The following is a 10,947-nucleotide window of genomic DNA, read 5'->3' on the forward strand; positions in this document are numbered from 1 at the left end:
CAGGACAAGGGCCAGAGAAAAGGAACCCTGGTCTCAGTGTTTCCTTCAGGGCCTGGGGAGCCCCAGTCCTTCAGTCGCCTGCCTGAGACCCCTGACGCAAGTGGAAATGAATCAACGACTCTTGGGACCCGAGTTGTGAATGGAAACCCAGCCAAGGGCAGGGTTAGGAGATGCAGTCCCAGAGATACCCTGCCAGTCAGTGAGATGTCCCCACGTGGCCAGGACAGTGACAGGGACTTGATGGTGTCACACACAGAATGTGACTGAAAGAGGGAGCGAGTCCTCTGCCTGGCCAGGCACCCATCCTGCCACAGAGGGCAGACAGAGGGGGTGGCCTGCAGGAGGGTGGAGGTTTCCCCACAGGATCACAGTCCGGCTGGCCCCAGCAGACCCTAGTCCACGCATTCTGGACTGACCCTGGCTTCCCACCCACGTGTGCTTTTCTGTGGCTCGGGGAGGCTCAGGTGGCCTCTCAGGTTCTTCTGTGATCTGCGATCTGTGACAACAATGTCCTACTGGCCAACTTTCACCAAAGGCAGGAGACTATTTCAAACTGGTGAGTGGGACAGAGCTTGGCCCGTGGCTCATTTCCCTTTGTATAAAGGGTATTGCAAGGCTGCGGGGATGTGTGAAAACGGAAGAAGGGAACTTTAAAAAGCAAATGGGTTTACAGTTAAAGCACAGAAAAATGCATTACCGAAGCTTAAAATAGGTAACACTGTGGTAGGACAGCAAAGAGTGAACCCAGTCTTGGCATAAGGATTTCCAAGCACCGTGATCGACAGACAGTGCAGTGGGGAAAGAGGACACGGAGGCTTCAGCTGATCGCTATTCAGTCTCAGAAGTCAGAGGTCTGTCCGTCTGTGCCATGCTGGGGAGCTGTGGGGGTGTCACCTGAGCCCAGCAGAGCTCGGCCCCTGCTGCATATGCTCCCCACAATTCACCCCTGCCAGTCCCCAGTGTTCCAGGTCAGGGTCCAGGCTCAGGAAGTAGCCTTTGGGGTCAAGGTGAACTCCAGGTAGGTTGGGCCACAGGGAGGAGATGGGGGCCAATGCCGACACACATGAGCTGGCCTCTAGGTGGGTGTTTTCATAATACATTAAGGAGTTGTCACTTTGACTTCTATACATCTTGAGCCTGGAACAGCAAACATTACTAGATTCCACCGAGACATTCCATTTTTGAGCTAAACAAGAAGCAGGGTAAGAACATGTGAAATAATAGAACAGACATTGTTCCCCTGACTCTCATCCATGCCGTCGCTCCTGGATTGACAAGGAGTCACGGAGATGCTGTCGCCCAGTGGGCACGTCGAAGAAGACAATCCTGGCTGTGAACGATTGGAAGGCCCAGGGGAAATGCCAAGAAAGATGCTTCAACTATGGGACATATTTCCTGTGGCACCACTGAGAGGCAGAGAGGAGGAATATGGGGGAAAGAGGTGATACCTGGCAGGGTAGGACCCTGAGGAGACGGGAGATGCGCCCAGAGCTCCCAAGGCCCCTTCCGAAGAAAGAGGACAGTTCTGCAGAAGGAGGAGGAGGAGGGCTCACCTGGGGCACAGGACCCAGAGGATCAGAGCAGTGGATGCTGGCTTGGTGCAAGGCAACGGGGAGCAGTGGGGAGCAGGGAAGCTGGAGAGTGGCTTGAAGGGAGGGAATGTGGCCAATGGTTGCCTGGAGAAAGTCGGTCTCGGTGTTGTCAGGTCTTCTGGACATATATGTGTTCTCTCCTGATTTAAATTATTGAAAATTCGAATATTTTTAGGAACACATGAAGTTTGGAAGTCTGGTCTCTGGTATGACTTCGGAACAGCGCTCTGCAATTCCTTCAGGTTCCGCTGCTCACATTTTGGCCTCTCAAGGGAAAGGAGCAGAAGTCCTACATAAAATAGCCTCAGGATTCATAACTACATATTAGCAAAAAATGCCCAGCTAACTAGAATTTAAATAAAAATTTGGAAGAAAAAGAAATAAATCCAAAGAAAAAAAAAGAAATACCAAAGTACAGTGAAAATACCGTACATCATAGTAATATTTTTTTAAAGATTTTATTTATTTATTTGATAGACAGAGATCTCAAGTAGGCAGAGAGGCAGGGAGAGAGAGAGGAGGAAGCAGGCTCCCTGCTGAGCAGAGAGCCCGATGCGGGGCTCGATGCGGGGCTCGATCCCAGGACGCTGGGATCATGACCTGAGCCGAAGGCAGAGGCTTTAACCCACTGCGCCACCCAGGCGCCCCATCATGGTAATATTTTTAAGTCATTAATAGTATATGTAAATTTAGGCAATCCAGGATGCAAGAATACTACTTAATCTGAAAATAAGAGAATAAAGAGAACCATTTACAAGATGATGTCACACTGGAATTTAGAAAGAAAATATTCTATGGGCTTATCTTATTTTGTATAAGGAAAGACAACCAGGGCCTCCAAAATTGAGGAAGGGAACGGCATTCGAGGTGAAACATTTAGAGCAAGACCCAGAAGAAAAACACTGAAGTAGAAATCATTCCACTCGTGAAACCTTCAGTTAATTCTCTGATACCGTGGAGCAAACACAAATACAGCAAACATGTTACAAGAAAGAAAACCTCGGAATCATGTAGTTAAGAAGCCAATGAAGAAAAATAATAACCCAGAGGACACGTGGTTGTCAGGAACTTTCCGAGGAACTTTTCAAACTTTCACAAAGGACATGGGTTCCAGAGCTTGTCATAAGCCGCACTCAGGTATGGCAGGAGAACCTTAACTTGGAAAGGACACAGGTGGGGCAGACTCTGCCTCACAGTCATTTGGTGCCTAAATTCTACCACTAGGGACCCCAGCTTGGAGAACAGAATATGAAGTTTTGGGTACAAATGCCTTTGTGCTCCTGCAGAACTGGCTGAGAAAAGGAGAGAGGAGGAAGGATGGGAAGTAAGGGGAGAGGGAGGAGAGAGCAAATGTGGAAAAGTTAACCTCTGGGGTACACGGGACTCTGTTGCACTATTCTCCTTTTCTAGAAGTCTGATGTATCCATACTTAAAAAACAACAATTGACAGCATTAGCCAGGACATACAGACCTACATAAGTTCTTTTTTTTTTTTTAAGATTTTATTCATTCATTTAAGACAGAGAGTACAGAGAGAGAGAGAGCATGAGCAGGGGGAGAGGCAGAGGGAGAGGGAGGAGAAGCAGGCCCCCCGCTGAACCAGGAGCCCAGGAGGTAGGACTCAATCCCAGGATCCAGAGACCACGACCTGAGCTGAAGGCAGACAGATGCTTAACCAGCTGGGCCACCCAGGCACTCCTGGACCTACATGTATTCTTTGCCCATATAGAGGTTTCATCAAGGAAGACCTACCCCAACTACTTGTGGCGCTCCGATGTCTTAGGACTTTACTATCATTTTTTTTAATGCCAGTCTCCATCCCCTAATGACTTGTGTTCAACCAAAGGTGATTTCACCCCTTGGGGGACATTTGGTAATGTCTGTAGACATAGCTGACTGTCACCAGCAGGGCAGACTCCTGCCATCTAGCAGGGCAGGGGCTGGGAACGCTGGCAAACTCCAGGCTACGCACAGCACAATGGCATTGACGAAGAATTCTGCACTCAACATGTCAGAAGTGCGGAGGGGAAGAAACCCTAGCTTGATCCTGGGTTGAAAGCCACAATTGGACAAACACTGGCCCAGCAACGCCAGCAACCGAAAGGAGACCAGCTGGCAGAGAGGGCTGTCTCCAAGAGGACATGCAAACAGCATGTTTGGGGCCGGCACCCTGGCGGCAGGCACGGCAGACCCCAGGCTGCAGATCAGGGTCAGAAGGATGACAGGAGACAGACAGGAAGACAGGGACTGCACTGGGCAGCCTGGGTCCGGGGTCTGCATGGCGTAACTCCCGCTATCAGACAGCAAGCCCCTCTGAGCTCTCACCCATCGTTCAGGGTCAGGCAGCCCTGAGTCCTGGGCCAGGATAGTAATTCTTCAGGAGCCTTGGGGGCAAGCTGGGACATGAAGAACTGAATTTATTTTTCAAATGCATCTACCATGACTGAGAAGGTCGTACACACAGTTTCTACAATTAACGGCCGGCTCTCAGTGTCTATACTGGGACCCACTCTGGTTCTCACGGCCCGACGGCGTGGCCAATGTGGAGTCTAGAAGCACGCCATGGACTGCCTTAGACATGGACATGCGGGAAGGAGTCCTTGTGCAAACAGATCTGTTCCCCCAGTTTCCCTGCCACGCTGGCCTCCCAGGGACACTCATGCACCTCAGACGTGCAAGACGTACAGGCAGATGAAGGCCCCTTAAAGCCATAATATGGTGACAGTGCTCAAGGAGCTGTACCAGTGAGAAAGGTGGTCTCTTCCCTCCAGCCCTCCTCTCAGCCTGTCCCGTGGAACACAGCACGGGCCCTCCTAACACGCTAGGCTTCGCTTTTTGTGTTCCTTAGGTGTTGCCATATCTTCACTGAGAATTGGGATGGTATTGTGTATTTTGCTGGTTACGTGGTAGGAAGGAGATAACGGAACCACCATGAAGTAATTGTGTGCATTAAAAGAAGGTGCTCTCGGCCACCACCTCAATTTTCACTGTGACCCGGGAACTGAATCAGCCGTGAGTGGATACTGGTCCCACAGAGTTTTCCACAGGGACACTCACAGTGGTTCATCAGGCAGAAACCTGCATGGCCAATACACGATAGCAAACCTAACAGGGGAAATCCTCAAGGGATTTTTAGGAACCTGCAAAGCCAGTGTACTCTGACCCTGGGGAACCCTAGGGGTCTGCGGTATTGGAGAAAGATCCACTTGCCTTCCGGGGGCACCACAAATCAGAGACCCTCTCTGCGGACCAGGAAAACATCCCTGATCAAAGCATAATACTCTTCTCCCCTTTTCCTTCTAGTGTCTGCTCCGGGCTCTCCCCGAGTCCCAGCAACAAAACAGGAAAACATCACCTTCTAGAGCATCAGAGTAGTGTGAAGAAATGTAAAAGTTCAGAGCAAGTCACGGATTCCTGCTTTGACGGTGTCAGAAAGAGGGAGAGGAGGTCTCCAAACAGCCACCGCCCTCACGGGACCCCACGGGGCAGCCACGGCCAGGGTCACCAGGCAGCCCGGGCGGCAGCAGGGCCTGGAGACAGTCCTGGTTCCCAGGAGGGGAGAAGACAGGACATAGCAGTTGGGATGAAGGCTTTACTGGGGATCAGGCAGGGCCAGGGAGGGACCCCGCTGGGGGAGCCAGGTCTGCACCCTAGTCCTCAGGCAGCGCCTGGGGGAACTCAGGCAGAACCCGAGGGCCAGGGATGCGGTCGGACTCCACACACAGAACCACCACTCGGGGAAGAAAACAGTGCAGGAAGGATCATGTCTGGGGCGCACTCGGGTGAAGAAAAGTGGGGTGCTGTTCGCCTTTAAAGGTCCTGGACAAATTTGCATTGGGGAAGGTAAAGGGGCCCAGTAAGGCTGAATGCGAGTTACCAGAAAGAACAGGAGGGGAAGAAGCAAGACCGCTGGTTCCGGGGATTCAGGGCGGTCCAGCTGTGCTCCGGGGCCCCGGCACAAAAACACAGCACTGCTTCTTGCCAGCATCTACCCTCACGCAGTCCTACTTGCTGCCCCACACAGCAAGCTTTGAGTATACCGGCTGTGGGAGGAAGCGGCTGGACTTCATGTAGGCAGAGATCTTCTTCAGGCCCTGCGGGTGGAAAAGAAGGTCCAGCGTCAGGGTCTGCTGCCTCTCTGGCATTCATGCAGCCCCACTGAGGTGCACCAAGTTCGGGCCCCTTCCTGGTGAGGTCGGCGCTGACACACAGCACAGTCGGCCTGCGGTCCCGGGCTCTGGGACATCCCCCCTTCCACTTCTCTGTAACTAATGGGACACCTGACTAAGCTACAAGGCTCCACCTGGAGACTTAGATCCCCCATACACGATGATGGGTGTGCAATCCCCACCAACCGCCCTACAAGACAGGTCCCACTATCCAGCACAAGGGAAGCAGAGGCCCAGGTGGCTTCAGCGGCCACCTCAGGCCCCCGGGGATCCAGGTGCAAAGGGCAGGAGGGCAGCTGGCTCTCTTGCAAGGGCTGGGCTCCTCCTGCTGGCCTCCTTCCTCCCCTGCCCTCCAGGAGACCTTGTCCCTTCTGGATCACAGACATCCCCCCCCCCGTTGCAGAGGGAGCTTCCTGGCTTCTCAGGGTTTGCCACGCAGGGAACCCTAGCAGAACAGAGGCCTCAGAATGCGCCCATGCAGCCTGCAGGGGAGGCCAGACCTCGCCCAGTGACTCAGCAAAACCTGCATGAAAGGGGAGAGGCTGGGAGCATGGAAGTCAGGCCAGGCCACACTCTAATTTACTCCTCTTAAAGGTGAAGGTCCAACTGATTGGCCTGACTGAACCCAATGTCATGGGCACCAACTACCTCGTCCCCAGTCCTGTTGCACCCAGGGGGGCATGTGGCTCTCAGGGGTGTCTGAGCACCATCGTCCCAACACAGAGGGCCCAGTGAATTCTAAAGTGTTTGAAGATCTTGACACTGCCTGCACCCAGGGGCCACAGAGTGCAGCCCAGAGCCATCCTCTGTCCCTCCTGCCGGCTAGTCCCTGGAACTCTGGCATCAAGCCAAGGCCAGTCACCCAGAAAAGAACCAGCCCAAAAACCACATCTCTTGCCGAGGAATGTGAAAGACAAACCCACTGCAGGCTGAAACTCCCATTGGACAAAAACCTTCAGCCCCACATTGCTCACAAAGCACAGTCTGCTGCCCTCCAACGAGGGACGAAGGGACCAGTCCATCAGCGAAGTCCAGCCCCTGCTCCACCAGCATCCACCCAGCCCCACACACTGCACATGGATAGGTGTTCCTCGAGTTCTCTGAGTGCTCTGAACCCCGGAATGGTGGCTCCAGGCCGGGTTGCCCTGGCGTCCCCACTGTGCCTGACACAGAGCCTCACACCCGGGAGAAGATCCAATCGGCCAACAGGACTGGAAAGAAACGGCCTGCCCCATTCCTGACCCAGGATCTCTGCTGATGGGAAAGAAGAAGGGCATGGACATGGGTAGGTAAAGAAGGGGCCCAGCACAGAAGCCTCAAGACAGACTCCCTCCACAGTGGCCCCACTCAGGCACTCACAGCCCAGAACCAACAACATTCCTGGGGACATCAGGGCAGCCCCAATCGGGGATCAGACTGCTGAAAGCTGCCCAGGGATACCTAGGAAATGCTTTCTGTGCCCTTCTATGTACTGTCATCCCTACCATGGCTCTGCTCTCCTAACCCCAGCTCCACGCACACTCCTGAACATCTGCTACATCCCTGGCGTCCTGATCTCTGTGACCCAGACCTGAATGGACCCACAGTATACTGGTCCAGGAAAGGAGAGCCACTCTCTGGTGTCTACAGCAAGCAGCCGCTACCGGGAGCCCAGGACAGCCGGTCCTGCCTATGCGACCCTGACACATGACTTCTCCTTTCTGCCTCAGTGCTCTAATCTGTACTGTATGGCAGGTAACGATCTTCCGTGTAAGAATGCCATCAAGATTTCATTTCACACACTCTATGTCAAATGTGAGCCCGGATCCGGTGTAAGCATACCCTCAGCAAATGCTACTCAGTGTGGGGCCCCTGGGAGCTCAGAAGGCTGGGCGTCCAGACTCCGCCTCACTGGAGCACCTGCTTGAGGCTCTAATATCCCTCTCACTCGGCCCCTCTGTGCCCCTCTATCTCTCTTAAATAAATAAACAAATCTTCTTTAACATGCTACTTATTCTTTGTTTTCGCTGTAAGGTAAGAAAGTACTAGAGAAAAGAGAGAAGACGGAAGACCTATCATCAGTGAGGAGGCTCAGGGAATCACCTCAACTCGGGCCATGAACTCCTTCAAGTTCGGGAATGCTTCAAGAGACTTCGGCTCAAATATGCGGTGCAGGTCAAGGATGTCATAAGCCAGGAAATCCACATAAGTGAGCTAAAGAAAGGCAAAGGCCAGTGAGCACCTAACTCTGAACCTGGGGAAAACCATAGCTTCCCACAAACCCCAAAGCCTTCCCCTTACCTTCTCCCCAGCAAACCAAGGCCTCATCCCCAGAAACTGTGAGTAGAGCTTCATCTTGTCAGGGAGGCCCTCCAGGTATCCAGGCTTCAGTTTCTCCTGAGGCACAGAACAGCTGTCACCATCCTAGACTCAGACTCCCATGGAGAGAGGCAGGTGTTCCCCGGGCTGTGCCTGACCCCCAGCTGCCAGAGGTGAGCGGTCCTGGCCCCTCATTGGAGGGGGCATCATTGCCCAGGCCAGGATTTCTCCAAGCTGTGTTCAGCAGATCCCACTGGGTCCCACCTCCCATCTGTGGGAGGCTGTGGGAAGGCAGAGAACCCCACCTTGCTGTCCCTAGATCTCTCACCACTCATCTCCAAGAGGCAATGAAGTAATCAACTGAAATGGCCTGGGGAAACAAGTCCCCAGTTCTGCCTGCTGGGGGGCCAGATAGGAGCGGCCCTTGAGCAGTCCCTGCAAAGGTGTGGAATTTGAGAGACGGAGGAAGGGGAGGTACAAAGCCATATCTCCCTGCTCTGCTTGCTGGCCAGTTGTGCTCAGGCCTGGGGCTGTCAGGAGGACAGTGCTGAGCGAACAAGAAACTGTCCAGTAACTGAATTTCCAACCAAGCTGGAATGCTTCCAGAGATTTGGGCTCCAACAGGGGGAGCAGTTGGACTCTTCTTAAGATTATCAAGAACTGAGGCAGAGTTTCATCCCATACATTATCACTGCAATGTCAGTATAGGGACTGGCTTGGGGGAACAGTAGCTGCACAGGGTTCAAATGGCAAATAGATACAAAGTTGAGGGGACACAAGAGTCCAGTGTCCTGTCCAAAGCCTGCCCATCCCAGCTCCCAGGGAGGGGACTCACAAAGTCAGGGCTGTAGCAGACCCTGGCCAGCTCATTGGAGGTGTCCATAGCTTGGTTCTCCAGAATGTCCACACGAATCTTCTCCTCTTCTGTCTCCCCACCTACAGCCCACACAACAGACTCTCACCCTCAGCATCCCACCAGGCAGGCCCAGGGGCACCCCACAGTTCCCCGCATCCCGACCCCAGCCCACTCACATAGGTTGTGTTTGCGGGCAATGTAGCGAAGGATGGCGTTGCTCTGGGTGATCTTGTGAGACCCGTCAATTAAGTAGGGCAGCTGTAAGGACAACACGGGCAGGTGGGTAGGCCACGGGCTCCCCAACACCCCCTCCCTTAAGAAAGGGGAGACACGAAACCTGGCACTCACACGGCCTCCCCTGCTAGCCACTTAATCAATCCATTGTAAAATGAAGGAATGAGCTGGAACAGAGAGCATGGGGGACAGGCAGGGACAAGAACCAGGAAGCAGAGAAGCTAGCAGAAGCTGGCAAATCCGGTCACCTCGGAGCTGGGAAAGCAGGCAGTGTAGACACCCCTCTCACTTGCCCCCACATCGTCACCACCCCCTGCACCTACATTGGGGAAGTCCAGGCCCAGCTTGAATTTTTCATTCAGCCACTGGCTTCTGTCATAGTCCGGAGCTGTGGTGGAGAAGATGGAGTGAAACAAACCCTCCAGAGCCCACTCTCATTGGGCCTGGGCAGGAGCTTGGGGGTTGGGAGGTGCCCACCAAGGATCAGTGGCCAAACTCTCCAAAAGGGGGATCTGGGACACTAAATCTCACAGTCTAGGTTTGGGGGAAAAGAAGGCTTAAAAGGCACTGGAACCTGCATGAGTAAGCTTACAGAATGTTTATGCAAGCCCTAAGGGGAACCCATCCCAAACCCCCTACAGGGGGTCCAGCAATGCCCTCTCATGTCCTGCCTCCTAAGGCCAGCTGCACCTGGAAGGAGTTAGGGAAGGGCAGGCCCTGCTTCAGCTGGGGGAGGGCGGCAGAGGGAGCTGCAGGTGGCCAAGGCATGGGGCGCTGGGTACCAGATCAGCAGGAATAGGGCAAAAGTCAGACCGCAAGGTGGATGCTATTACCGTCCCCCATGGTGTACTTCTTCTCCTCATAGGGTGAGTCTGTGTACTCCAGGAGCAGGCGGATCGCGTGAGCAAGCTGTGAGAGACGCCCAAGGTCAGAGATGGAAGTCCTGACTAGGTGCCTTTAACAGCTGCAGGTACCCTCACAGACGCCAGGGCTCCCACCCGCGAGCACGTGCACATACAGGCATGGGCACCCCCTCCTCTTCTCCCCGCTGCCCCACCCCCTCGCCACACACACACACACACACAAGGGATTCAGAAACACGCCCACCTGAGAAGGACGGACCGCTGGAAAGGACTGAACTGCAGCCAGTCCTGAGCAGGAACATTCTGGTTGTATTGGTATCTACTGCACAGCATTTCCTGCCCCCGTTCATCTCCTTCCCACCCAGCCCGGCTGCCCCCTCGCTCACCCCGCGGATGTCCCAATAACCCAAGATCACGGCCATGGTCTGCAAGCGCTTCGGCGTCTTAGCGTAACGCCTAGGCCGAACTAGGCTGGAATTTCATCGGGGGGGCGGGGCCTAGTTGCGCCCGGAGGCCCCGCCTGTGCCGTGCCCCGCCCGGGCCAGCCTACACCACCGGAGGCTCTGGGCGCAGGCGCTGTGGGCGGAGACGCGCTCAGTAGGCCGCCGCCGGGCGGATGCAGGAGGGCGTTGTGGGGAATGGCCTCCTTGCCTCGGGCGCCCCGGGTTCCCCGACTGCCCGCGGCTCCCTGTCCAGTGCAGAGCTCTTTCCAGGTCTGGAAGCTGGCGGGGCGCTCGGAGGCGAGCCTGAATCACAGAAAGCGCACACCCTTCTCCCTCTTCTCCCCGGGCATCACTCCGCCTCGCCCCTATGCTGCCCAGATCTCAGGGATGAGGGGAGCCTCTGGCTGCCAAAATAAAGCCAAAGAGCGGTGTCCTTCAAACCGCGAGTGTAAAGCAGCACCTGTCCCGGGAAGCCAGACTCAGGCCAGTCTG

The 10,947-nt window shown here is 54.4% G+C and overlaps 1 protein-coding gene across 1 annotated transcript; it reads right to left on the reverse strand.

Annotated features, from left to right (window-relative positions):
- Window positions 1-3,427: 3,427 nt before the first annotated feature.
- GSTM4 (glutathione S-transferase mu 4) lies at window positions 3,428-10,485 on the reverse strand. Its single transcript, XM_046001015.1, has 8 exons — window positions 10,399-10,485; window positions 9,983-10,058; window positions 9,473-9,537; window positions 9,092-9,173; window positions 8,895-8,995; window positions 8,042-8,137; window positions 7,844-7,954; window positions 3,428-5,686 (listed from the first exon to the last, which is right to left on the reverse strand). Exons 1-8 carry the CDS (start codon window positions 10,432-10,434, stop codon window positions 5,597-5,599), a joined length of 657 nt encoding a protein of 218 aa, XP_045856971.1. The 5' UTR covers window positions 10,435-10,485; the 3' UTR covers window positions 3,428-5,596.
- Window positions 10,486-10,947: the final 462 nt, after the last annotated feature.

Source organism: Meles meles, chromosome 1, assembly GCF_922984935.1.
Source record: "Meles meles chromosome 1, mMelMel3.1 paternal haplotype, whole genome shotgun sequence".
Lineage (NCBI taxonomy): Eukaryota > Metazoa > Chordata > Mammalia > Carnivora > Mustelidae > Meles > Meles meles.

Coding starts and splice junctions, on each gene's coding strand:
- GSTM4 (XM_046001015.1), bottom strand. CDS start 10,434: ATGGCCGTGATCTTGGGTTATTGGGACATCCGCGGG. Junction 8,138..8,894: donor TCTGCTACAGCCCTGACTTT/GTGAGTCCCCTC, acceptor TCTGTGCCTCAG/GAGAAACTGAAGCCTGGATA. Junction 7,955..8,041: donor CTTGGTTTGCTGGGGAGAAG/GTAAGGGGAAGG, acceptor GCCTTTCTTTAG/CTCACTTATGTGGATTTCCT.